This window comes from Nematolebias whitei, chromosome 3 (assembly GCF_014905685.2).
Source record: "Nematolebias whitei isolate Nwh7 chromosome 3, NemWhi1, whole genome shotgun sequence".
Taxonomy (NCBI): Eukaryota; Metazoa; Chordata; class Actinopteri; order Cyprinodontiformes; family Rivulidae; genus Nematolebias; species Nematolebias whitei.
The window spans coordinates 28,562,410-28,587,409 of NC_056500.1; the positions used below are offsets into that span (position 1 = coordinate 28,562,410).

General features: G+C 41.1%; 1 protein-coding gene across 1 annotated transcript in view; it reads left to right on the plus strand.

Moving 5' to 3' along the window:
- ssbp4 (single stranded DNA binding protein 4) overlaps positions 1–24,648 on the plus strand; it is a 125,485-nt gene extending 100,837 nt beyond the window's left edge. The window contains exons 5-17 of the mRNA XM_037698172.1: positions 3,111–3,200; positions 14,363–14,446; positions 16,023–16,149; positions 16,260–16,327; positions 17,300–17,364; positions 20,077–20,122; positions 20,217–20,252; positions 20,383–20,437; positions 22,668–22,738; positions 22,905–22,983; positions 23,314–23,342; positions 23,432–23,533; positions 24,619–24,648. Coding sequence (XP_037554100.1) covers positions 3,111–3,200; positions 14,363–14,446; positions 16,023–16,149; positions 16,260–16,327; positions 17,300–17,364; positions 20,077–20,122; positions 20,217–20,252; positions 20,383–20,437; positions 22,668–22,738; positions 22,905–22,983; positions 23,314–23,342; positions 23,432–23,533; positions 24,619–24,648 — 882 coding nt within the window. The remainder of the gene's footprint in view (positions 1–3,110; positions 3,201–14,362; positions 14,447–16,022; positions 16,150–16,259; positions 16,328–17,299; positions 17,365–20,076; positions 20,123–20,216; positions 20,253–20,382; positions 20,438–22,667; positions 22,739–22,904; positions 22,984–23,313; positions 23,343–23,431; positions 23,534–24,618) is intronic.
- The last annotated feature ends 352 nt before the right edge of the window (positions 24,649–25,000 follow it).

A 25,000-nucleotide genomic window follows, 5' to 3' on the forward strand; every position in this document is an offset into this window, starting at 1 on the left:
CACACACACACACACACACACACACACACACACACACACACACACACTCGCCACACATACTTCCATGCCAGCAGCACCTTTTCTATTCTCCCTCCTCTACATGAGATGCTGTGCCACCCATCCAAGCATCTTCTTTCTACTCTCATTATCATTTCATCCTCCTTTTTTCATTCTTTCCTGTTTGGCTTTCTTTTTTTTTTTCTTCTTTACTGCTGATCTCCCAGTGCTCGTAGAAACACCACAGCTGGTTAACTGGGAATGCTCTGTGAATGCTCTGTGAATGCTCTGTGAATGCGTAGAAAAATATCAGAAATTTAGCCTATTGTTTTTGTTGAGGACTCTAAATCAGCCCTGGGTGTGCTGTTGTCTAAAACAAGATAAATTGTGCCAAACTTAAGCACCAAATAGAATACTGTATAAATATCATTTTGGTAAATGGTCCACACTTAAACAGTTTCTTTGTAACCTCACCCAGTTTATCCAAAGTGCTTTACAGTGTTTTCCACTAATTATACTGTGCTTTCTGTCATATACTGTATTTAACTGGTACAGTAGAGCACCTCCATATCACAAGTATGCATTGGGAGAAGGAGGGGGTACAGTGTCTTGCCCAATGACACTTTGGCACTTTTCAGGGGCTGGAGAACAAACCCCCAATCCTCTGAAGGGAGGACAAGCTTGGCCCAGCAACAAGGATGTTTTACACTTCATATTTTATTGCTTTGTATCATGTTGTATCACATTGTAACATATATTTTATAGCACAGTGTTGTATTTCATTTTATTCTATCATTTTGTATCTGATGTTGTATTATCCATTATCGTAGTACATCACATCATATTATATTGTATCTTATTGGATCTTATCATGACAGAACACAAGAAAACCCAGAAAATGCAGATCATCAACCTCTCAGGTTGATCTATTTGAATAGCCGTTGAGCTACCTGGTACCTCTTAGTCATGTAGTTTCTCTTAACTTCTTTTTCATACTTATTCTGTTACTGTATGGATCAGAGAGTTCACACTTTGACCTTACAGATGCATCTTTAGTGGGCTGTTGAAGGCAGTTTGACCTCTTGTCACGTTTTTAGAGAACTCTCCGTTTCTTTGTAACATTTTTTTTTTATTCTCATCCATCAAGGCTGTCAGTTACATTTTTCCTTTATTTGTTCTCTGCTCTTGTCCGACTTCTGTAACCTCAGTGTTTTGTTCAGAATGTCATTGATCCCCACCCTTTCACTGAGGTTGTGTGTGAATGTGTATGTGTACATCCTGCTTCATGGCCCCGGGGCCTGTTTGTCAGCGCCCGTGCTGTGCAGGTCAGTCGAGGCAGGGTGAGATTGTTTGCAGTGGACGTGAGTGAAGATCTTGTCGTGTTGGTGGAGAGTCTTTGGCTTTGCTCTCTGCAGAAACGAGTTCATGATTGGTGAAATGAGGATATTGACACCATTGTCAAAATGATTCATGTGGGAATTTTCTGATGTGCCACCTTTGTGTTAAAGGTCACATTAGAGCAGCTAAAACGTTCGTGCTGAAGATTAGAGCAGTTTGCCTGTGGTTTTGGTTAAGTGGAACCAAATCTGACTTTTTTACATCCATCCATCTTCTCCAGCATTAAAAAAAATTAGAACTTTTGTCAGGAAAAGATTGAAACAGATCACTTTACAGGGGGTTCTTTGTGAGCATTTGGAACATCCTTCCTTGTATACTTCAAAGTTAGGGATGCACGATATTATCGGCATGGTTTCAGTATCGGACGATATTAGCAATAAAGTTAAAGTTAAATATCGGCCATTCAATCAAAATACCTCACCAATATAAAAGGCTCTGTTAACACACACACACACATATATATATATATATATATATATATATATATATATATATATATATATATATATATAAAAGATACTGTTTTTGTATGACAACCCAGTGACAAGGATGCCTGCAGCGCCAGCACAACATTATGACATCACGCACGCCGTTGTGTTTAGATTTGTGAAAATTTACAAACTTGCACTATTCGAGTGTTGTCATTGTGTTAGAGAGTAAATGCCATGATTAAATTTGACATTAAACACAATCCAAGTTGAAGTGTTGCACCATTTTCAGCCCCCTTTTTGGCATCTGCATTTGGTAGCAGGCCAACCTGACAAAGGCCATGCAGAATAATGTATTTTAATTCCACAGCAGAGAAAGCAATGTAGTCATGGTAAGTAGGTCTAGGGAAAAAATGGTATTGTATCGGTTATTGACCAAATAAGTTTTAACATATCGGCATATTGAATATCGGCCAAAAATTCAATATCGTGCATCCCTAAAAGATGTTTCTCGGTATAACTTTTTTGAATTGCTTTGAATCGTTCTCAGTTTAAATATTGAGCTCTGACAAAACAGTCATGATGGAATACTGACAATCAGCCTTAGAAGCAAATCAGAGCAGCGTCATGTCAGCATTGTGCTCACTATGGAGAATCCTTATAGATGAGCGAAAAGAGTATCGCCAGAGATTTATTTAGAGGTCACACTCAAGAAGGGGTTGAATGCACATTTATGAGAATTTTGTATTAATCAAATAATTTCACACTCATTTACATTTTTACTTTGTAAATTATTCAACCCAAACCAGTGCTTGGAGTTGAACTTTATCTGGCGAAGTGCTGAAAAGAGCTCAAAGAATAGCGTCGGTGTATTATTTCAGTGATGTGTGCATGATCATCTGCAGCTGGCAGATTTATGTCTCATTTTAAAGTTCAGTTGATTCTGGCAATTTGGCTTTTTTTCTAATTTAATGTAACACTGGTTTACTAGTATCACCCAAAAGACAATGTTCCTGTTAAACTACTGTCTGCATGTTCTTTTGTGGTCCTTATTACAGTATATGATGTAGCAGTCCACCAACAAGCCATATACCCATCACTCATCAACAGATATCCATTATTAGTCCATTCGTTCCAGAAGGTGCACTCAGAGTTGGAAGTCCTTTAGTAAATAATGTCAAACTTTATAATTGTGGCAAACAGGAATATTTTATAGCCTTCATCCGGTAACTTTTTGCAGCTCTTTTTTAAGAGAAATACTGAAAGAAAAATGTGCTTTCTTTTCAGAGTGCAGCCGCCGCCCCCAGTCCAGTAATGGGCAACATGCCACCCAATGATGGCATGCCGGGAGGACCCATGCCCCCTGGCTTCTTTCAAGTAAGACCCTTTCTTAAAACATCATCTTCTTCAACCCACTGCCACCATCGCCTCTTGACCTTTCCCCTCACTTAGCCTAAACCCATCCTTCTGTCTCCTCCTCGTTTTTTGGCCGCTTTAGCTAACCTAATCCTGTCCAGATGTGTTTCCTTCTCTGTCTCTGTCCCATATGTCCATGAGTTGTGTGGTGGTTAACCCCTGGTGCTCTCTCTGATGCTTCTTTACACAACAAATTTGCACTCTTGGTAGTTTTTCCAAAAGTAAAATGTGTAGTTGGCTTTAGTTTTGGGAGAAGGAGAGGAAGTTGTTTACTCCAGTTTGACTCATTTGTTAATTTTTGTTACCACTGTTCACTAGACGCTGTTTGAAGAGCCGGCAAGTAAGCCTTACATGATGCTCATTAAACTAGCAACATCTGAAAACCTGTGTCTTGAAGTTAGCCATACATGCAAAGATATTTACAAAATTTCTGAAGGAAAAGAAAGAATCAAATATTGATTTCACCTAGAATGGCCTTTTTTATTAATCCAAAGTGAAGCCACTTTTTTCTCCTCAGTCTGCGTACAAGGAGCAGCTACAGTTTGTGAAAGTTTGCATGGATGGTGGTAAATTCCTGCACAAGTTTTATTGGTCTGGGTGAAAGAAGCCTAAAGGCTTTAGAGGAAATTTTCAGTGACATGTTTCTTCAATGCTTGTACCAAGGCGTTTATAAATTAATTCTCCTCTTTGTATTCGATACAAAATCAACTGATAGATTTTTTTTAAAGTACACAATTTTCTCAAATAACAAAACAGCCTGCTTGAATGTGTCTAACTATTAGAAAATATACCAATCACTATATGGCTTGCTTGAATTTTAGTGGTCATTATTTTTTTCCTTTTTGTGTGTAATGTAGCTAAATATAAAAATAAGTTTTTTTTTGTTTGTTTGTTTGTTTTATAACAAGGCAGCACGGTGGCGCAACTGGTAGAGCTGCTGCCTCTCAGCGAGCAGGTCCCTGGTTCAAACCCCGGTCCAGGGGCCTTTCTGGGTGGAATTTGCATGTTCTCTCCATGCATGCGTGGGTTTTCTCCGGGTACTCCGGTTTCCTCCCACAGACCAAAAACATGCATGTTAGGCTGATTGGTAACTCTAAATTGTCCCTAGGTGTGAGTGAGAGAGTGAATGGTTGTTTGTCTCGTTTGTCTCTATGTGGCCCTGTGATGGACTTGCGACCCGTCCAGGGTGTACCCCGCCCCTCGCACAGTGATTGCTGGACATGGGCACCAGCGACCCCCGTGACCCAAAATGGAATAAACGGGTAAAGATAATGGATGGATGGATGGATGGATGGATGTTTTATAACAGGCAAAACAAAAACAACCTTTTTGTTCAAAGGGCTATATACTTTATACTGTAAGTGCACATGTCCGTTTAAGTCTTAAAGTTTAAGAAAAAGTACGGTGTTTGTATAGTTCGTCCTATAAAGGTAACTATCACAATGTGTGTATTAAATTTAGGGTCATAGTTTCATTCGATTTAATTTATTTACCATTAGGGACAATATATTTCAAACACATTAATTCACTTTACGAGTGTGATAATACTGCATTTCCCATGATGCATCACCTCACGACCCAGAAATGAGGAAAGGCTAAAGACAGTGGATGGATGGGTAATGCATCAGTCTTCCTAACAAGATGGCACAAATCTTGTTTCAGAGTTAGTTGTAAAGGAAATACTTGCAGACATATTTTTTGCATTATGCATCATTTGGTCTTTTTGATTTGTACAATGAGTATATTACTATAGTACAAACAAAGATACAACGTTATTTAGTTGCCATTTGTGCACAGACCAACAATCCAGGCACATTGGAATTCTTGTGCAGGGCGCTCTCTGTCATAGTCAGAACACTGAAACAACACTATCCATCCATCCATCCATCCATCCATCCATCCATCCATCCATCCATCCATCCATCCATCCATCCATCCATCCATCCTTCCATCCATCCATCCATCCATCCATCCATCCATCCATCCATCCATCCATCCATCCATCCATCCATCCATCATCTTTACCCGTTTTGTCCTTTTCGGGTCACAGGGGTCACTTGAGCCTATATCCAGCAGTCAGTGTGAGAGGCGGGGGACACCCTGGTCAGGTCTCCAGTCCATCACAGGGACACATAGAGACAAACGAGACAAACAGACTAAGGACAATTTAGAGTTACCAATCAGCCTAACATGCATGTTTTTAGTCTGTGGGAGGAAACTGGAGTACCTGGAGAAAACCCACGCATGCACGGAGAGAACATGCAAACTCCACCCAGAAAGACCCTAGGACGGGATTTGATCAGGCGACCTTCTCCTTGAGAGGTGGCAGCTCTACCAACTGAACCACCGTGCTGCTCTAAATCAACTAAAGGAGTAACATTAAAATAAAATGGTTTATGTCTACATTGTACATATTTACACCTCCCCATGTCATGACAAGTGAAGTTAGTGTGCTGGTATTATTGCACCTGATCAGTAGTTTTGTTTTGCCATCAGTCTGACAGTGGCAGGGAAAAAAATATTAAAAAACCTTGCACTATGGGTGATGATGACATCCACTCTACTGTGTCTCAGGTTATATGAGCATTTGTTGTGTCTGATAACTGAATGGAGTGAGTCCTTGATGATGTTAAATTTATCCCATTAATCAAATAAACTATTTGCTGTAACTATTGGCTTAAATCCCTCAGTGCATCTTTACTATGAACCATATTTAATGTGAGACTATGAAAGCATTTTTTTATATATTATTGGTTGATTGGCTGCAGATTGTGCACTGTGCAGAGTGTGTGTGTGTGTGTGTGTGTGTGCGTGCGTGCGCCTGTGTGCTGGGGTCACGGAAAGTGTGAATGATACGCGAGCTGTGAGCAGGCCAGAGAGAAAATTATCTGATGGTGTTGCGTGAGTGACATTGCTTTCCATAAATAGACTCCATGAGCAAGGCTGACAGACAGGCAGACAGACAGAATGGGCAGAAGGGTACAAGGAGAGGAACTATTAGCTACTCTTGTACGCTCTTCTTTCTCTGCATAGCTCAGCTGACCTGAGCAAGGAAGCTAAAGATAGAGAAAACGACTAAATAAAAGTGTAAACTGTGGGACTGTGCAAAATGTCAAAGACAAGCTGCGCTCCACATGTCACATCCTACGTCACATTTCCTTAAATCAAGTTGACACTGTTACCAATAAGGCAGCGTGTTCATATTGCATCATTCATTTGAAGCTAGCTGGAGCTTACACTCAGTCCCCGGTGAAATGATGGCTGCAGTCCAAGCTGAAAGTGCAGGCTACTGAGAATTCTGCAACGCATTCATTCATTGTAATGACGGGGGATGCAGGTTTCTCCCTCCCACATTGTTGAAATTTTACTCACACTCTCATTGCTCCTCCTCAGCCTCACTATAGGTAAAGTCGCTCAACTCTCCATGCAGAATTATAAATGGATTGCATGCAGTAAACTGAATTTTACCTGTATTTTAGTCTCATCTAAACTCTGGCTCCTTGTTTTTCTCTCTCCTCTGTATTCTCTTTCGTAACATTGTCTCCGTCTCTTGTTTTTGAAATCATTATTTCCTTACAAATACTGCCTCGGGGACACCTGCATTCTCGCCAACATCTGTGTATGTTCTGTTCTTGTAAGCTGCGTGTGTTGGCACGTGTGACAGAAATTAGTGCAACTGGCATTCTAATTAACATCGGTGACCCCAACACTGTTACTGGGTTCGGTCCTGGCAGGGATAAGGAGGAACGGGGGGACACTCCTGAGAACTGTGAGGGGCAAAGGAGGGAAAATCTAAATATTCCAGTACTTCATTTGTCTATAATTATCCCCGATGAATGCATTGATTTTATTTGTAGATGGATTTACATCAACTGGAATCAAACAAAAACTATTTTTCCCTGAGGTTTTTTTTGTTTGTTTTCTGAGCTGCTAACACATTCTAGTACACATAACCATGTATAAGAGGATACTTTTGCCTCTTTTTTTTAACAGAGAACCTGTTTGTACTGGTTAGATTCAGAGTTTTGGAAGGTTTTAAACTAAGGCAACGTCAGAGGTGTTAAATATCAGCCTTCATTTGTGTGTCTACGTTTGAAAGTCACCTGAGTGTGCCGGTGACTCCAGTGAGCAACTGGTTAGTCGTTTTTGCACCATGCCATTTTCAGCCATAACAAAATGTTTATTCAGAAATTAATGCAACTTCTTAAACACTATCCGTGACAATCTGAAGGGGGAGAGTCACTCTAATTTGTTACTTAATAAGCATCTGGATGTTTGGATCATGTTTGGACTTGTGCAGTTGCAGGATGAATGAATTTGGGTCTTTTAGATTTTGAAAGCACAAGATGTGCCCGAAACCTTTGCAGAGTAATGCATATAAAACCCATTTGGTACCATTCTACCAGAAATGAATATGCGTCGCCACAATGTGAGTGTCTTTCGAAAGAAAGCTCCGCTCCTGTGCAGAGGATGACACGTCTCAGCGCTGACATGCTGCTGTGGTTTATACCATGAGCAAGCAGGAGCCCTAATGCTACCACCCTGCTCTCTCTGGAATGTTAGCAAGGAATGACAATGAGTGTGTGTGTGCGTGTGTGTTGGGGGTGTGTGTGTGTGGTGCTGTTCTTCTGGCTTTGTTTGTTGTGCTCAGTGATGCAGACTGCTTTGTGCTCCTGGTTTGTGTGTGTGTGTGTGTGTGTGTGTATGTGTGTGTGTGTGTGTGTGTGTTGGGGTGTGTGTGCGTTGGGGTGTGTGTGTGTCCAGTAGTTTGATGACAGATACACACTGCCCTCTAGTGCCAGCTCTTATAAACAGAATAGACAAACTTAGTCTTCTATATCACCCCCCCCCCCACCCACCCACCCACCCCACACCCCCCAGTTAGTGGTCCATCAGGGGCAGCAGTGTGGGTCTTCCTCAAGCTGAAATGAGTAGGAGGCAAGGGGGTTGTGTTGATGGGTTTGTGGTACTGTGCCAAGCTGTTATCTCCTTAGCCAGGTAGAAAATGATTTTATTAATTGCTTCGTTTAACGCTCACCACGTCCCACCTCCTTCTTCCCCCTCTCCTGCACAAACACACAAATAACATCACATGTGCATGCTCACACACACACACCTCAGCCCGGCTGGTTTTAAGACTCGTTCTCGCTCTGTGTACATATGTGTGTGTCTCTGCGGGGACCTGTAGAGAGAACAGTGCAGCCGTAAAGGCCATATGCTGGCCCATTCACATGTAATGGCAGGAAAGCCTAGGGAGGCTATGCTCCATTATGGCACATTATAGAGAGGAAGAAAAGAGGAGCGCTGTGCATGGTGTAGTGGAGCCATAGACAGGCCACACTGTAAAGACTCAGCTCTAATTTAGTGCCATACAGATATAGTCCCCTCAATTTACACTCTTAAAGTGAGATTAGGATTAGGTCAAGTTTATAACAATGGATGAGGCATGTTGTGCATCTGTTTACAGTCAAGGATGACTACAAGTCAGTGCAATGTCCTATTAAAGTGACTAAGAGTCATTTGTGCGTGCGTGTTTGTGTGTAGAGGAGAAGCAGACTGCTGCAGCTGGATCAGTGCAGTCGGACCCTGCAGGGGTGTCTTATTAGAAACACACACACACACACAAGGCTGGCTTGGCAGCAATAACCTCTGAGGTCAGACCGTGCTAGCGCTGCATTAGCCTCAGTGTGAACCTGCTGAGAGACAGAACGAGCCAGTACAGCTAGTGTTAACCATCCAAAACACACACACACAAAGAGAGAGAGAGAGAACAGGAAACACTTTGGCTCTTATACAAACGTCCAAACTGTGCCAACACATCCAGAATACACTAAATGTACCGCTAAGTAAACATTTCCGGAACGTTCAATAAATTATTGACGAGCTGCACATTGTGCGGCTTGTTAAGAAGCGGCTTCAGTGACGACTTGACTGCCTCTCAGATCAACCTCGTTCAATGCTTAGAAATGATTAGCATCGACGCATTCAGAAAAGTGCAGCTAGCATGTTGTGGACAGGATGAGCAGGGCCTTTCTCACGAGCTGCTGAGTCCATGTCTCTGTGGGGCGAGCTGCACTGACGCGCTCCACGTCTGTGCCTGGGAGATCCAGCTCGTTTCAGGCTGTCAGTCAGGCGTGTTTGTTTTCCCAGAGCAGCAGCGCCCACTGCTCACTGGTGCCACGTCTCAGCCATGCCAGCAGAGCTCTCGCTGAGGGAGGGAGGGTCTGTGGGTAAGAGGGGGAGGAATAGGTTAGGGAGCCAAGAGAGATGCAGGTACATGTGCTGCGTTTAGAGAAACAGGTGAGTCCTGCTGAAAATCAAAGCTTTCACCAACCAGTTAGTCCAAGATTTGACCGTTATATTTTTTTAATGACACCTTTGATTGTTAAGATGCAAATTTAAAAAGTTTTGTCAGAAAGCAAACAGCACTTCCTATACAAGCGCAACACAAAGCACAATGGAACATGAAATATCTCGTCAAAGCAGGTTTTGCTGCGCAGTAAAACACTCACAGCTTGCTTTTGCTGAATATGCTACTTTGTAGATTAATGGGATTTATGGTTATTTTTATTACGATTAACTGAAGAATATTGCGTGGAGGAAGTGAATTAAATGTTAAGTCAATGCTAAAAACAAAACATTTATTGTGTGCTTAGTGTGTGTGCGCACATGGCGTTAATATCTAGCAGAGCACATCAGTGTGTAGGTCTGAGGTTTTGTTGTACACAGGTAATCCCCTAATCCTTCACCTGTTATCATGATGTTACACACACACCTGGTGTAAAACACCCTCCACACACACTCGGCACTGAAGAGAAGAAGATCCTTCTGTTAAAAAAAATAATAAAAATCTCATATTTGCACTCATTCCCTCTCTGGTGCATCCCTCACACACACACACTGACACACACACCTGTAATGTTACCTGATAGCAGTGGGACTGACGGGCTCAGAAAGATGAGATGAGGCTGATCACTGAGGTGGTTTTTTTTTTTTTTTTTGCGTGCAGGGAGTAAAAATGTAAAAAGAGGCTGCTGCAGCTGGAATTAGATGAAGTAACAGTCAAACTACAAAGAATAAAAGTGATTATCAAAACTTTTTGAAATAATCATCTGTGGAAAGAAGTTTTAAGTGTTGTAGATAGCTCTGTGAGCAACTTTCATTTAGAGAACAACAGTTTAATTCTGACTGGATTGATGTCTGAGCAGGGCCAAGACCCGAGCAGATTGATGCCGTCTTAAAATAACTTCAGTCTCTGAATCTTTACGTCGCTCTCCGTTTACCATTACACAACTCTGCAGTTAAGACAAAAGCAGTAGCGCTTCAAACTGAAGCCGTTCAGAGAGTTGCATTCTACAGGTAAGATATTAATTGTTCATGCACTTTCCACAGCACCCTACTCTAAAAGTTTTACGGTCTTTTGATTTTCATCCGTCTCTAAAGTCAGTGGGAGGCTGTGACTGTTGGCGATGAGTTGGTGGCTGAACATAGTTAAAAATTAGGCTTCTTTGTCGTTGTCTCACTGAATTCTGTTTGCAAACAAGTGACCAGTGATCTGTGCCGTCACATTTTGCACATTTTTTATCTTTTAAAATTGTTTTTGAGTGCATGGCTTGCAAAACTGTAGTCCAGACCTGGTCGTCCACCTCCACCACCGCTGTAGCTGTTAGAACAGGAAGCAGATTTAAAAGGGTTTGAAATGCCAGAGACAACTCTACAACTAATTTGAAAGAAATACTGTTGCGCTATTTTTTTATTTTATTTTTTTAAGAAGTCAGAATTCAAGCAGCAAAACTGAGAGCCCCCGAGACTCGTGTGGTCAAATGGAAAACCCTCTTGAATATTTTGAGACATTTAGGAAACTCCTTTGTGAACGTTGTTCATCAGCCCGTTTACCAGTCCAGCCCAGTGAAAAACTGGTTTAAAATGTGAACTATTTTTTTGTTTGTTTGTTTGATTCAATCTTCAATTCCACATTAATTTAAATTACAGCACAATGTAGACCAGTTTCAGAATTTTTATTTTATTTTAATTGTACTCTATTAATCCCCAATGGGAAAATTAATTCTCTGCTTTTTTCCCATTGCACATGTGAGCACACATGTGAAGCAGGGGGCTGCCATCTAAGGCGCCTGGGGAGATGGGGGCCATTAAAGGCCTTGCTTATGAGCCTAGAGTGGGGCAAATGAAGGTGGAGGCAGGTGTGGGTGTTTCACTTTTTTTACCCACATTTTGATGTCGACGGTCCGGGGAGTTGACTGACGACTCTCCGATTACAGGCCCACCCTCTCTAACCTCTTCACCACCGCTCGCCCAATGGGACTCATTCGTGTGTTTGTTTTTATTTGTGTTTGTTGTTTTGCCACAGAGCTGTTTGGATGGAGGCTCATGTAGAGTACAGCTGATCCACAGCACTGAGCTTGTTCTGGGTCTTTATCTTGTGCTTGAAGTCTGTTGGACTATCAGCAAAGTAAATTTGAGAGAAGTATTGTCATGTTAGAATTAGAACAAACCCTAAATTATCCTTTTGGCAAAATCTTTGTTGATTACAGCATTCCCTGTGAATTGATGTGACCTCGTCCTGGCAATTAACCATTCCTGTACACGGAAACCAGAATGGCCCTTCGTTAATGTCAGCGACAAATCTTGTTATACGTAGTCCCTGTTGGGCCAGCAGATTAGATATGATAGCTGTGTGGTAATTATAGGATATGTAAATTGGACATGCTGCATTTATTCTCTTCTTTTGACCATGGGGGCAGAAGCAAATTTACAAAAGCTCATTTAGCTCTTGTGATTCAGCTCCTGAAGTATGGGCTCAATGTTTGCAAATAAAAACTTCTTTAAACATTAGAGTTTTTTTTAGCTTAAATAAATGCCATTCTCATATTTAGTTTATTTATCTTTTTTATTATTATTCTTAGCAGCCAATTATTCGCCCCTTCTACCTTGAAGTGAGGCTACTATTGTAGCATTTCTCACTTCGAGCCCATCAGATTTTATTATTGCCTGCAGCTATGAAAGAGGGTGATCATGTACTTGTCTACGTTTGTCTCAGTTTTTTTTTAGCAAACTGTCTCATGAAGTGGACGGATTTTAATGAAACTCTCAGGAAGTCATGCACGTCTATGTCTGGTTAAGGTTTGGTGTCAACACAATTCAAGATGGCCACAACAGCTAATCAACCCTACAATACATACAAATAGCTATATTTCAGTCTGGTTTTCAAATACTGATTTTCATTTTGGTGTGGGAGTAGTTGAGAGTCATCTAAAGCTCAGACTTGGAGCACTATCAGTTCTCTTAAGGTCTTTGCTTTAAACATTGACACTCAGGAAGAAGATGATGAGCATTCCTTCAATGAGTGGTGCTTTTATCTCTTGTTGTTTTAATCACACGTTGTGACTAAAACACTTAAAAATCTTCAGTGTTTGCTCCCAAGTCATTTCATTCAATACAAGTCATCCTTATTTTTGCTTGTCTTGGTTTAAAAGATGCACTGAATGTGAAATTCTAGACCAGGGGTCTGCAACCTTTAGAATCAAAAGAGCCATTACTGCCCCTTTGTTCACAAAATTAAATGTGTCCAGAGCTGCAATACCTGCTACAACTGGGATTCTCAACTGGTGGCCTACGGACCAGTTTGTTTGTTGGGAGGGCGCTTTTCTGGACAGTTGGAATGATTTTATAAAGCTAAAAATATCTAATGATTTTTAACATTTATTGTTATTTTTACATTCTATGACAAAATAAAAGACAATATTCTTGTAAAGAAGGAAAACATATATATAATTTTTTTCCCAGTTTCTAAAAACCAAAACAATAAACTGCATTCTTAAGTGATTTTTTTAATTGTAGAAAAATTACGTACTTTGAAGAAATAAAGCATAAAGTGAAAGTGAGTATGTTTTACTCCTTGTAATGTTTATTCATATATTTGCTAAATAAATTGCAGGAAAACTGCTAAAACTAGCCCTTTTACTTGTTATAACAATCAATAAAATTCAGTTTAAGTCAGTTTTAGTCAAAGCTTGAAAGAGCCGCTGCAGAGGGACCAAAGAGCCACATGTGGCTCCAGAGGTGGCAGACCCCTGTTCTAGACCAATGCTGTTGTTTAAAATCATAATTTGGCAAATGACCCATTGCTAAAGCAGACTAATTTTGTCATTTATTTCCTTTTTAATGCAAGTCAAATGATGAAAAATGACTTTTGAAAATCCAACATTTTTCAGTCAGGTCATCTGGACAGTTTCTTTTTTTGTGCTGAAATGTTTCGCCTGCTGAAGCCTTCCGGATCGAAGGCGAAATGTTTCAGCACCAAAAAAGAAACTGTCCAGAAGACCTGACTGAAAAATGTTGGATTGTATACCTGGATTATTGAGCATGGACTTTGTTGTTTTCAACCAGTTTGACACGATTGTCAACGAGGAGGGGGCGTGACAAAGAGACCATCTTAGCACCAACATAACTGGTTTGTTCCACTTTGGATTAAGCTGTTGGGAGAAGAATCAGTTTTGTTGTGTGTTTCCTTGACTGATGAAGCCTTCTGGATTTAAGGCAAAACGTTTCAGCACAACAACAAAAAAAACTGTCCAGATGACCTGACTGAAAAATGCTGGATTGTGTACCTGGATTATTGAACATGGACTTTGTTGTTGACTTTTGAAAATGTTTTAAAGTCCTTCAGTGGTGTTCTGTTGCAGTATGTGGTCCTCTGATTAAAAAAAAAAATAATTTTTAAACGGGAGCCAAAAGATATGTCTTGAGTTTTAGATTCATCCATTTTTCTAGTTCATTCTTCTTTCATGAAGGTATATCTAAAAGTTGATGCCATAGAAAAAAAAGATCCTATTGAACTATCTGGAGATACTTTGATGTATTGTAAGTCTGTCATTTTCTTTTCTTTAATAACCCATTATACAACTTGAAAATTATAAATATTAAAATAAAACAAAAGAAAACTCTAAGCCAAGCTACACTGTAGGGTCAAATCTTTTTTTTTGTCTGACGGGCAGCAAAAACAGTCCACACGTAGCAGCGCGTGTCTTTTCTTCCCAGTTTGCATATAACCCGATACATTCTAGTTGCTCTTTATTGACATCTTTATACCTTCTCCTCTCCAGGGCCCTCCAGGATCTCAGCCCTCCCCTCACACGCAGCCTCCCCCGCACAACCCCAGCAATCCCATGATGGGCCCTCATGGACAGGTAAGACAGAAACATTTACTTCCCTCCGCTTTCCTCGTGGTCGCTCACGCACAAACAGCACGCGGGTCCTGTGTTGGGAGGACAGGCAGCATCCATGACGGTGGACTGGATGAATAATTTAGCTGTGTTGGCCTGGCTGTAAGGAGCGGAGGTGCATCTGGAGGGCCTCATCTCTCCCTCAACCCAGCACTCACCATCCCATAGTCCATCAATAGACCATTAATATTGCAGCACAGGCTGACGCTGTGCAGCTCTCTGTGCACAAACCCACCACAATGTGGTTGGAGGAGGAAGGAAGTGGAGTGAAGAGAAAGAAAACAGTAGTAAGTCAGTGTTCGCCTCTAGCATTAAGTGTAATTACATAAGCTGTCCTCCGCTTGCCCCAAACAAACACACCGATACAGAAAACACGGCGTGCACAATTACCTCTTCAGTCCACTCTCTGTGGCATGACTGTGTCAGAAGGACACAAACCTATTTGAGTGTGCACGTTCACCCTCATCCAATCAGCATTTATGTGTCTATTAAAACACTTGGACTGAATTCAGAACTCATTCTTATCACCCGACACTGAAGCGTGGCTCTGTGGCTGTGGCTATTTGTAGTTTTGCAGCAGTGTATTCTCGGAGGTAATTCTGCAAACCATCTGTCTGTGATGCTCTACATTATTCACCAGTTGTGTGCTGGCTCTGTCCTGGCCAGCCTCTTCTTGTCCCCACGCTGCTGAAACACACAAGTTTGTGTACGCGGGTGGACATGTTGTAGCTCTGCTCTCACATGGTGGGAAGATGTTGTACGGCACAAAATAAACACGATTTTGTGTGCTTGTGTTATTATCATGTAGCCATCCCTCTTTTCCTGCTGCACGTTGTCATCTTCATTGTGTTCCTCCATGTTCCCGACTCGTCTATATGTTTTTTCTTTGTCTCTGTGACTCTGGTTTGTCTTTTACCTTTATCCTAATAGCTTTTACCACTTGAGGTCTTACTTTCCAAGATGCAACGACAAACCCCTTATTCTTGGGAAATGTGACAAAACTGCAGCAGTAATTTATTCTTTAACACAATAGCGCCCCCTGCTGACACCTGGGCATGGTGCTCTCAGCTTCTCTAAATCTTTTGCATGTGATTTTAATCCTCCTGAAACCAGACCGTTGTTGTGATGTTGATTTGAATATTTTGTGAAAATTAAATATAAGAACTGACAAAAATAAGTAAATAAACTCTTGAATCAACTCGTCCACTTTTAAACTGGGGAGTGGTGGAGCAGAGGTTTGAGAAGGTGGGCCTGAGATCGGAAAGTCGCAGGATCAACTCCCCGGACAGACAACATCAAAATGTGGGTGGAAAAAGTGAAACACCCACACCCACCTCCACCATCGTTCACCCCACTCTGAGCCCTTAACCCCCACCATCTGCTCCCAAGTAGGTCTCGCTTGAAAATGAGTTCTCGTGACTCAGTGAGACTATTTGTATAAATTAAGGGTAAATAAACTAAATAAATAAATAAACAGATATGACAGAGTTGTGACGTCTGAGCAAAGGTGACCCGTGTACTCCCCCTGTCCTTCCTGCAGCCATTCATGTCTCCGCGGTACCCAGGTGGCCCAAGACCCTCCCTCCGTATGCCGAATCAGCCTCCAGGGAGCATCCCTGGGTCACAGCCCCTCCTTCCAAACAGCTTGGACCCCACTAGACCTCAAGGTACCAAAACACACAGTGCTCTACGTGGACACGCTTCATCTTGTCCTTCTTAATGTCGGCATTCCATTTGTATAATTATGGGTTATTAATTGATCTGTGCATCACTGCAGGCCATCCGAACATGGGGGGTCCGATGAGAATGAATCCCCCTCGAGGCATGGGAGGCATGGGCCCACAGGTGGGTTAAAACACACAAAAAGACAAAATAAATAAATAAAGTGATGTTTGGGACCAAACCAACATGGTGCTAAAGAGAGGAACGACCTGTGATGGTATCCTGCCACTCTAGCAGCCAAATGTGTCTGCACAGCTGCCATGCAGTCTCATCCGATGCTCAGAGTGACAATTTGCAAGCAAAACCAGTGTTTAGTTGCCCTTCGTTAAGAGCGTCCATGAAAAAGACAAATCAATAATTTGAAAGCAGCAGTCCATGAACAATGAAGGGATGTAATTTGCTTCCGCTGCTGAAGAGAGATCTTTGGTTTGGCTCACCTCGTTAAATGTCCTGATGAGTTATTTGGCTTTGACCAGCGCTCACCCACTGCGCACCCGAACTGAGGCTTGATGTTCTGCTACAAGCAAGTTACCACCAGCTTGTTTTACCAGAAGAGCCACCGTTTCCTTTTATCACTTTGATTTCTCTTCATGTGTTATATCAGGGTGCACAAGGAACAGTTTCTCTTTGAGTTTTTGTTACCAGCCAGCACAAAGCTTCCCCTCGCACAAAGACACAAGCGCACACACTCTCCCCGTGCCCTTCGGCCTCTCTCCGTGCCATCCCGTTGCCGGGACTTTGGCAGCGAGTGCACCAGCAGCTGGTGTGGCATCTGCTCGACAAGTGTAATCGTCTGCTGAACAAAACTCTTCCTCTGAGTGCAGCAGCTCCGTGGCCTGCCCCCTGCTCCGTCACTTAGTCACACGCACAATCAGAACCGAGCATAAACATGCAGCGGCAGCCAAACCCGCCCACCAGGCAGTCATGACAACGTACATGCAAATGTACAGGAGGGAGCAGAAAGCACACGCAGTCACATAATTAGACAGTAGTTAGTGGTGGACATGATCCCTGCTGACCTTCATTAAGATTCAGACCTTCAGAGCGAGCAGGTGTGACACTCTGTGCTGACTCCGTGTTCACTTCTTTGTGCAGAACTACGGCGGAGGGATGAGGCCTCCTCCCAACTCCATGGGCCCAGGGATGCCAGGCATGAACATGTTAGTACATGAAGAAAAAGTGTTGTTGTTGTTGTTGTTGTTGTTGTTGTTGTTGTTGTTGTTGTATTCAGTTGAGATATTGCTTGTTTAAGTTAGTTGTGATTTCAGTAGCTTTTAGAACATAAACTGCAGGTGTTGTGCCATCCAACAAAGTTCAGCCAGGTCATCTGGAAGGTTTCTTTTTTTTTTTTGTTGAAATGTTTCGTCCTTCATCCAAAGGACTTCATCAGTCCGAGGAGCCACAACAAACTCAGTCCCACGAGCAGCACACTCACATAGTGGGCCAACCAGTTTGCTGGTGATAAGACGGTTTCTGGAGTCCACCCTCTCCCCCGTCGACTCCTCTGAGGCAGCCGTAGCCAAAGTGGTTCAAAACATCAAAGTTCATGCTCAATAATCCAGGTAGAAAATCCAACAAAGTTCAGTCAGGTCATCTGGATGGTTTCTTTTTTTTCTTGAGACATTTTGTCCTTCATCCAAAGGCTATGGCTGCCTCAGGGAGGTCGACAGGGGGAGGGGACGTCAGAAACCATCTTATCACCAGCTGGTTAGCCTATGTGAGTGTGCTGCATGTGGGACTGAGTTTGTCATGGCTCCTCAGACTGATGAAATCCTTTGGATGAAGGAAAAACGTCCAGATGACCTGACTGAACCTTGTAGGATTTTTTACCTGGATTAATGAGCAGTAAGTGTTATGATTTATTTAAGTTTTCTTAAGTTACAGAAAGAATTACAAAGAGACATGTATAACACTAATAAAACCCAAACAAATTCTCATTCAGCTCTTATTTGACAACCAATTTTTTAAGTTTTCAAATTTTCAACTAATTTTTATAAAATCCAAAACAATAACAAACTAATTTAAACAAACTACAGTATATTGCTTGGAATAAACACCCTGTAATAGATAGGGCACAAAGGCTGTAAATATAAATAGACCTTGGACTGGAACATGGAAGTTGAAGCTGGAACAGGACTCTTGTCTGCTTGTTCCAGTACAAGTTTTAAGTCTCGTTGCCTCCAAAAGGATCTTTGTTAAGCAATCAAAGCACATCTCAGACCAGTTATTTTTCAGATGTGGACTCTTGATTTACGTAGTTCTTACTTTTCCACAGTATGTTTAAACATTTACTTTTCTTACACGTTTAGCCGTAATCTGTTAGTTCAAGCGTAAAAGTAAGCTCAGGTGAAACGATGACTGCGCAATACGCTGGTTCCAAAAATACAACATGGCAGCTTCTGTAAAAATAGTTCTGCTCTCTTGTCTGTTCTGTCAGTAAAATATGTCTACAGTTGGATATATCAGGGAGAACCAGAGCAATCTGAGATTTTATGTAATACTGACTTTGCCAGAACGCATTAGAGAAACCCCCCCCCCCCCCACACACACACACACACACACACACACACTGCTGCCGAGCCAATCATGAGCATTTACCAAACGGTGAAAGGTGCTTCACCTGACTGCAAGACTACTGATGTAGAACAGTTGTTTGAATCCAGTGCTCTTAAAAAAATGCATACAAATACCACACAGATGTTTTCTGATCATTATTGTGACATTTTCTTGTGTACAAGTATGTCAGGAGTTTTATCTGAGGCGATTAGTGTTACAAAAGGAACGTTTGTTTTCAATCCCACAGAGATTTGTCAGAGTCCTTTTAGAGCATGACAGAGACAAACGCCTGTTACCAGTAATAATATTTAAATATAAATAGAACTAAACACGATAACTATCGGTGCTGTCAGAGGTCACATGTTTAATTGGAATTAAAGATATTGAGTATACCTTTGAGGCACACCATACTTAATGTGTGCAAATGAGTGATACAGTGATTATTAATAAACACTTGTCTTCCTGTATTAAAGCCTGGACATTCATTTTAAAGCTTTGTTGAAGTTGTTATCTCTATGTGTTTAATAAAAAAATCAGTTTATGAAGGCTCCTCTTGGACACAAATAAAGTGCATGCTGCTAACAGAACCAACGTTTATCCATCCTTCCATCATCTTTACCCACTTCTTCCTTTTCGGGTCATGGGTGTCACTGGTGACCATGTCCAGCCATGTGTGAGAGGTGGGGGACACTCTGGACAGGTCTCCAGTCCATCACAGGGACACATGGAGACAAAGAGACAAACAACCATTCACTCTCTCACTCACACCTAGAGACAATTTATAATTACCAATCAGCCTAACATGCATGTTTTTGGTCTGTGGGAGGAAACTGGAGAAAACCCACTCATGCACAGAGAGAACAAACAACTTTAAATAAAAATTAAACAAAAGTTCAAAAGAAAACCACAAAGATGACCTCTTGCACTTGTTTATCTCACCAAGTTGTTTAAAAATGTCGACAAGATCACAAAAAGCTTATGAAATATTAAAAGCAGACACAAATGATGTTGAAATCTTAAAATCAGATCGATTGCTCAAAAACTGTAGTGAGTTTAAATTGTTTATTTGATTTTTTTTTTTTTATTACCATTCCAGGTGTAACTCTTGATTATGGTTATTAGTAGTTATCAGAAATGTTTTAATTTAATGCTAGTTTCACACCACTAGTAATTTTTCTCAAAATGTCAATTTAGCTCGTTTTGTTTGGATTGTTTGTATAAATCAGTTTGGATGTTATAATAATGTGTTCATTTAAATGTCCATTTGAGAGGCATGGATCTCAGACAGCTGAAATCTCTCTGCTTGGTGTTCTCAGGGGTCCTGGTGGAAGAGGTCCATGGCCGAACCCCAACAATAACTCAGTGAGTCACCTTGTCTCTCCGCACGTCATCGCTCTGTCATGACTGAGTGTGTGTACAATAACTGTGCCTCCTGTTTTGATTCTCCTCTCTGCAGATAGCTTATTCATCTTCATCTCCAGGAAACTACGTGGTAAGTGTCCCGTCATGAACTCGTGTTCCACCGCGAGCCATAAATTACCTGTCACGCTGTGATCTCTAACTGGCACGCTGCCATCCACACGCACTCAGCGCTCAAAACTCTCCGTCTTCCTTCCCTTAAGGGTCCTCCAGGGGGAGGCGGCCCACCAGGAACTCCCATCATGCCTAGCCCTGGAGGTGAGTTCCACGCTCCAGTTTGCCTTTTGATCTGATCTTTTATCCATTATTCACCAAAGAGGGTTTGTCTATCAACCATCAAACCGGATTTCTGACAGATACGCCTGTTTTGAGAGAAACAGGAAGAGCTCAGGCTTGTTGTTTAGGTAAAAATATATGAACATGAAAAACACGATGTGCTTAGTGTGCTCATTTACAGTATGTATAGCCTATATGAAGAAATAGGTTTTCTATAGAACATACAGTGTTCACTTTAGTTTTATGTTTTCAATCTACATACAGAAAAAAAAACACATTTCAGGTTAGGTTCAAGAATTGCTTTTTTGTTATTGTTGTTTGTAAAGCCACTTAACTCACACTTACCGGTAGTTCTTATCAAGGCGTTTAAAAAATCTCACCTAAAATTGCATTTTAGCACTAACAAGGTGATTTCCAAAGAGCCACTAGCTGATTACGGTGCATTTCTCAGGTCTTTTCCTGATATGTTTCTCCTAATTCTTAGAAATAATGACTTTCAGATGATGCTTATCTGTCTAGGTCTGACACTTGTGCACTTTCCTCAATAATCAAATAAAAACTTTGTGCAAAATGATGTTATAGGTAAACGTTTTTAAAAAAAAAGCAACAATTCCAAAAACGAACTTTAAAAGATCTTCAGAAAGTCTGAAGATCTATTGATGAAGATCACTTTAAAAGATTACAAACTTGCACAGCTTTTGGAGGCAAAATATATACCGTATTTTCCGGACTATACGTCACACTTTTTTCCATAGTTTGGCCAGTCCTGCGATGTATAGTCCAAGGCGACTTATATACGTTTTTTCATGACGCAATTTTTGACTTATGTGTTAAATGTTTATTCATACATGAACCAAAGAGTAAACTTTACCATATGCAGCCGCGAGAGGGCCCTCTAGGCTTTTGACAACTATATATTGTTCCTATACCGCTACCCCAACCCCACCCAACATTCACTTAGAGACAACTGAGAAAAACTCTACACAAATAAAATGCCTCCCAAATTGATGTGGAATGAGAATGGTAAATTTACCGGTAACTTGCTTGTTGGACTCGTTGGCTTGTTATGTTAATTAAGCCTGTGCAGGATCCCAGGTATGTTCTTATCGTTATTTCAGATTAAATCTTGCACCTTGTGAAGTACACTTCTAAATAAATGCAACTTATATATGGTTTTGTCCTCTTCATGAGGCATTTTTTGACTGATGCAACCTATACTCCAGAGCAACATAATTGTAGTCCGGAAAATACGGTATATAAAAAATAGATTTTAGATCATTTTTGCACAGTACTCGCTTGTATGGAAGCAAGTTGCACAATCCTCTGCCTGATTCTTCCTATCAATAAAGGGTTTTTGCAAGGACTGACTAAGAACTAAACACTAGCAGTGATATCCTGCAGACACCCTGTTCCCGTTGGCTCTCCTGTGGAGAGCTTCTTTTTATGTCCACCATTTATTATTTATTTACATGCCTCTGTGGTGATAAGTTGCGGGGCAACCTTTTTGCACACATACACAGGGAAAAAAAAAACAGATTTCCACTGCAGTCGCCTGGTGCATGCACTCACACGTGCACACAAAACTCGCTCACATCACATGTGCCCCACCCCTTCCACAGTCATAACACAGAAGGCATACAGGCACACTATAAAGCAAGATTTCTTAAGCATTTTCCACATACAGTGCTGTCTGTTGCCCGTTCTTTTTCTGTGTTTTTTTTATTTATTTTCTATATGCTACCTGCAGTGTCAGAGCAAGGACACCTTATCCTTCTGAATCTTTCAGAATAGGCAGACAGGCACAGAAAGAGTGACACGGCATGTGCTGGGTGTTGCTTTGTTGCCAGGGTATCTATCTATATGTGATTTCCTGGTGAAGTATGGGTTTTATTTCATTATGCATTGCAGTGCACTGACGTTAAGTACAGCATATGTGGTTTGGGACTGTTTCAAAATATTTTTTATACTTGGAATATTTATTGTAATCGTATCAAACACTATGAAAGACAAGGTTCATGTTCTGGGTCATTATCCCCCTCATTTGTTTTTCGTGAACCAATTTTGGCTGATTTTATGGAATTTTATTTAAAAAAATGTTTCATGCTTGCACTAATAACACTGTAGCTTCAGTGTAGGTTCGTTCAAGATGGACGGAAGCAAAAAGCTTCACAGTCTTCTTGTTTCAAGAATATTAATTGTTTTTGTTGCACAGATTCTACGAATTCAAGTGAAAACATCTACACGATGATGAATCCCATCGGTCCTGGTGGAAACCGACCCAACGTAAGTGGGTTTTTTTTTTTTGTTTGTTTGTTTTTCAGATATGACCCAAACTTTTTGTATATTTACATTTCATAAGGTTTATTTTCGTGGCTCATAAGTTATTCAGATTTTTTTTTATTATTCGAACTGTTGCAAAACATATATAGACTTGACTGTTTTTCTTTAGTTCCCGATGGGACCAGGTCCAGATGGGCCCATGGGTGGAATGGGTGCCATGGAGCAGCATCATATGAATGGATCACTAGGTGAGTCACAAAGTATTTCTCTGCAAGTCGTTTCTGGACTTTCAGAAGGAGAACTCTGCCCTCTTGTGGCAGATGCAGGAAGTGTTTATTTCAGCTCTATTGATCAAAGTTGAAACAGATTAGTGGGGCAGCAAGCAGGCCAATTGATCTGGTGGGTGTGATGTGATCAGCGAAGCTGGTGAAGTTCTTGCGCATCTGTATCTGAAACAAGTAGCTTAATTAGAGGTCATTACTTGTGATAGAGCAAATAGCTTCTGCTTGTACAGGACATCCTGAACTGTTATCGGGGAATGCTAATGGGTTTCTTTCCCATTCCGTTTCTAATCACAGGCTCCGGTGACATGGATGGGTTGCCAAAGGTAAGACTAACTGACTAGTTATCTGTCGATTTCTCTTATCTGCCCATATTTTTCCTTCGTTTCATTGATTTCTTTGGTCTGGATTGTAGAATTCTCCCAACAATATGGCAGGCATGAACAATCCCCCCGGCACTCCACGGGACGACGGCGAGATGGCAGGCAACTTTTTAAATCCATTCCAAAGTGAAAGTGTGAGTAACATGTAATACAGCGCACCACAAGAAGAAAGTAGTTAAATGAACATGAAAAAAGTCAAAAAGATTTTTAATTATCTGTAATTATCTACGGTGACCAGTGGGTGACAATGATTGTTGCCAAATAATAATGAAGTCCATCATAAAACAGTCTAAATTTTGGCAAAAAGATCAATATTAATGCATTTATTGTTTAGAAAATCTTTAAAAAGTTCTAAAACTATTCCTGGAAAAGTTATAGTTTATGTTTTTGGTCTGTGGGGGGAAACTGGAGTACCCGGAGAAAACCCACACATGCATGGAGAAAACATGTAAACTCCACCCAGAGGGGGATTTGAACCGGGGCGACCTGCTCGCTGAGAGACGGCAGCTCTACCAACTGCGCCACCGTGCCGCCCCTATAAGATGAAACTATTCAAATTATCAATGAATTCTCAGCTGAATATTTCCAGGATCTAAATGGGTAAAGATCATCAAAACCAAAATTACCTCAATTCATGGAAAGTCCCACACATAATAATTTGAATGATGAATGCAATATAAAATAATAAACCAGCCATTCAGTTTACTTTGGAGTTAATAAAGTCATGAAAATGACAATGTCATGGGTAAATGTTTGTCATCTTCAGCCAGGTATTTTCAGTATCGTTCAAATAAAACAGAAAGTTATCATAAAATGAAAAAGCCTAACTAAACAGAGCAAACCAACAGTGTAATTATTTTAAAACATAAAATCTCACTTCTAAAGTCGGACTAATTGAATCTAAGACCTTTAACTCGTACAATAAGTCCCACAGCTTTGTCTAACTCACAAACATACTCAGGATGTTCTACACAGACATTAGGATTTCTTTGGTGCATTGAGAAATGAAATCACATCAGTCATCAGTGTAAATCAAAATTCATTGACAAATGAATGAAAAAAAAAACTTTTTCTCCTTGACTGCACTTTGTTTGCCTAATCTGCAAACGCGTGAGAGTTAAATGTGTCATATTTGCTGCAAACCGCACGTGTACTGGACATCGAAAACTGGGAATGTCACATGCAATCTCTCTCTCTTCTGTCTTTTCTCTCGTTACAGTATTCACCCAACATGACGATGAGTGTGTGATTTTATTTTTTTGTTTTATTTTTTTTTAGTTCTTCATCTCCTTTTATCTGAATCTGTTCCTCTCCTACTACCCTGTGTCTTGCATCCTCCTTTTCTTCCTCCTCCTCTTTGTGGATGGTGTGCCATGCAGCTCCTGGGGATTGCCCTGGAAGGCGGGACTTCCCTTAAGGCCCCACGTCTCACTACCTGTAAACTAGGTGTAAGAGCATGAAACGGTCTCCAGTCAGCAGAAAGGACCTCCTCGCTTCACCTGCTGGGATTCATCAAGGGCCCACAGGCAGTGACAGCCTCCCCCCTGACCCAGAAACTTTTCCTGTCGGCAGGCGGCTTTCAGGCTCAATCAAGATCATCC